This window comes from Octopus sinensis, unplaced genomic scaffold (assembly GCF_006345805.1).
Source record: "Octopus sinensis unplaced genomic scaffold, ASM634580v1 Contig16618, whole genome shotgun sequence".
Lineage (NCBI taxonomy): Eukaryota > Metazoa > Mollusca > Cephalopoda > Octopoda > Octopodidae > Octopus > Octopus sinensis.
Genome location: NW_021834479.1, coordinates 1,681 through 3,444, shown reverse-complemented (window position 1 = coordinate 3,444; position 1,764 = coordinate 1,681). Strand labels below are relative to the sequence as shown.

The 1,764-nt window shown below is 30.7% G+C and overlaps 1 protein-coding gene across 1 annotated transcript; it reads right to left on the bottom strand.

Annotated features, from left to right (window-relative positions):
• Positions 1 to 252: 252 nt before the first annotated feature.
• Positions 253 to 897, bottom strand: LOC115230879 (zinc finger BED domain-containing protein 4-like). The gene has a single exon (XM_029800991.1). The coding sequence runs from the start codon at positions 895 to 897 to the stop codon at positions 253 to 255; it is 645 nt and encodes a 214-aa protein (XP_029656851.1).
• Between the last annotated feature and the right edge of the window lie 867 nt (positions 898 to 1,764).

Sequence of the window (1,764 nt, the reverse complement as noted above, 5' to 3'; positions counted from 1 at the left end):
GTTCTTCCACCAGGTAAATATATTATCAGTTCGTGGTATAAAATCTAGCTCTAAATAATTTTGAAGTTCCGTCAAATAGCAATGTTGGTAATTTTTCTCCATAGACATAATTCGGTTAGAAGATGAAATTTGAGAAAATATTTCTTCAAATGTTAATGTTTCCGAATTTTGTATTTTTGTCAAAGAAATGGCATTTTCAGATAACTTCGTGTCAGGAGAATTACTATCCTTCATATATTTAACAATCAATTTTTAAATTCTTTCAATCATACAAGTCTTATGAAATCTTGTTTTAAATCTGGGATCCAATGTTGTTGTAATACATAGTGATTCGTTTTCAAAATAAAAGGTAAATCTTTTATCAATAGAGGACATTAATTTTTCAATTGTTTCTTTGATTTCATAAAATTCACAAGATTCTTTTGCCTTTTCAAGAAATAAGAGAATTGTTTTGATTGAAGGAATAATCATGGAAGCAGTAGCACTCCTTTTGCTCGCTTCAATTGTTATTTCCTCAAATGGTTTCAAAATTTTAACAATTTTTTCTGCTGTTATCCACTGTATATCTGATAATATTGAAAGATTATTATCAATTGCATATGTTACGGGAGCTTTTCGTTGTTCGATCACTCTCGATAACATGTAATAAGTAGAATTCCATCTGATATTAATATCTTGTTTCAATTTATGGACAGGCAGATTTAATTGAGTTTGCAAGTTAGTTAATTTGCTAATTGCAAGTGCAGAATGATTAAAATGGCTTACAATATCCCGACTAGTACTAATAATATTTTTGACATCTTCTTGAGAAAAAATTGATTCATTTATTGATAATTGAAGTGAATGTAAAAAACAAGATTGCGATTCGATTCCTGACTTTCTTACACCAGCAATCATGTTTGGGGCAGAATCTCTTCAAATTAAAAAAATGATTTCTTTTTTCAGATTATATTCATCTAATACATTAGTTATCTCGTCACAAATCTTAGAAGATGTATGAGAACCTTCCAAGGGAATAACTCGTAACAAAACTCTTTGTTGTGCAAATAAATCTGTTAACCAATGTCCGGTTATACAAAGAAAAGGTTTATTTGCTGTGGTAGCCGTCCAAATATCAATTGTCAGGGACAAAAATTTGATAGAATCGATATCATTTGTAATCGTTGCTTTAACATTTTTGAAAATTTCAGGAATAATATTTTCCGAAAAATATTTTCTGGAGAGAATACAATAATTTGGAATAATATGATTTAGTAATCGAATGAAACCAATATCACCAACAAATGATTAGGGTAATAAATTAACTGCAATCATTTCTCCAATTAATTTATGAATTATTTTTGATTTATGATCGTCAATATTCCACATATTTTTCTTTAAATATATTTTTATTCCACATATAAATATATTTTTATGTATAACTAGCTCGGCAGCTCGCTTCGCTCACCGCGACCTAGCTCCTGCGGAGGGCCTGTTTCATCAAACAACTATAAGTTTATGTAGATGTATAAAACTACCTGGTTTAATGTAACCCTATTCTATCGCCTGTTGATAAACGATGTTTGTCGTCCGTCCTTCCTTGGCATATAAAATTTTCTCTTCTGCCTACCCTCGAGCATCCCACATACAGCTGTCCATGTGAAAAGCACTCACTCTCTAAAAATAACCCAACTACCTTTAATGACTGTCCCTGGGCCTTGTTTATTGTCATTGCAAAACTCATCCTCAAAGGAAATTGCAGCCTTTTAAATCTAAATGATAATT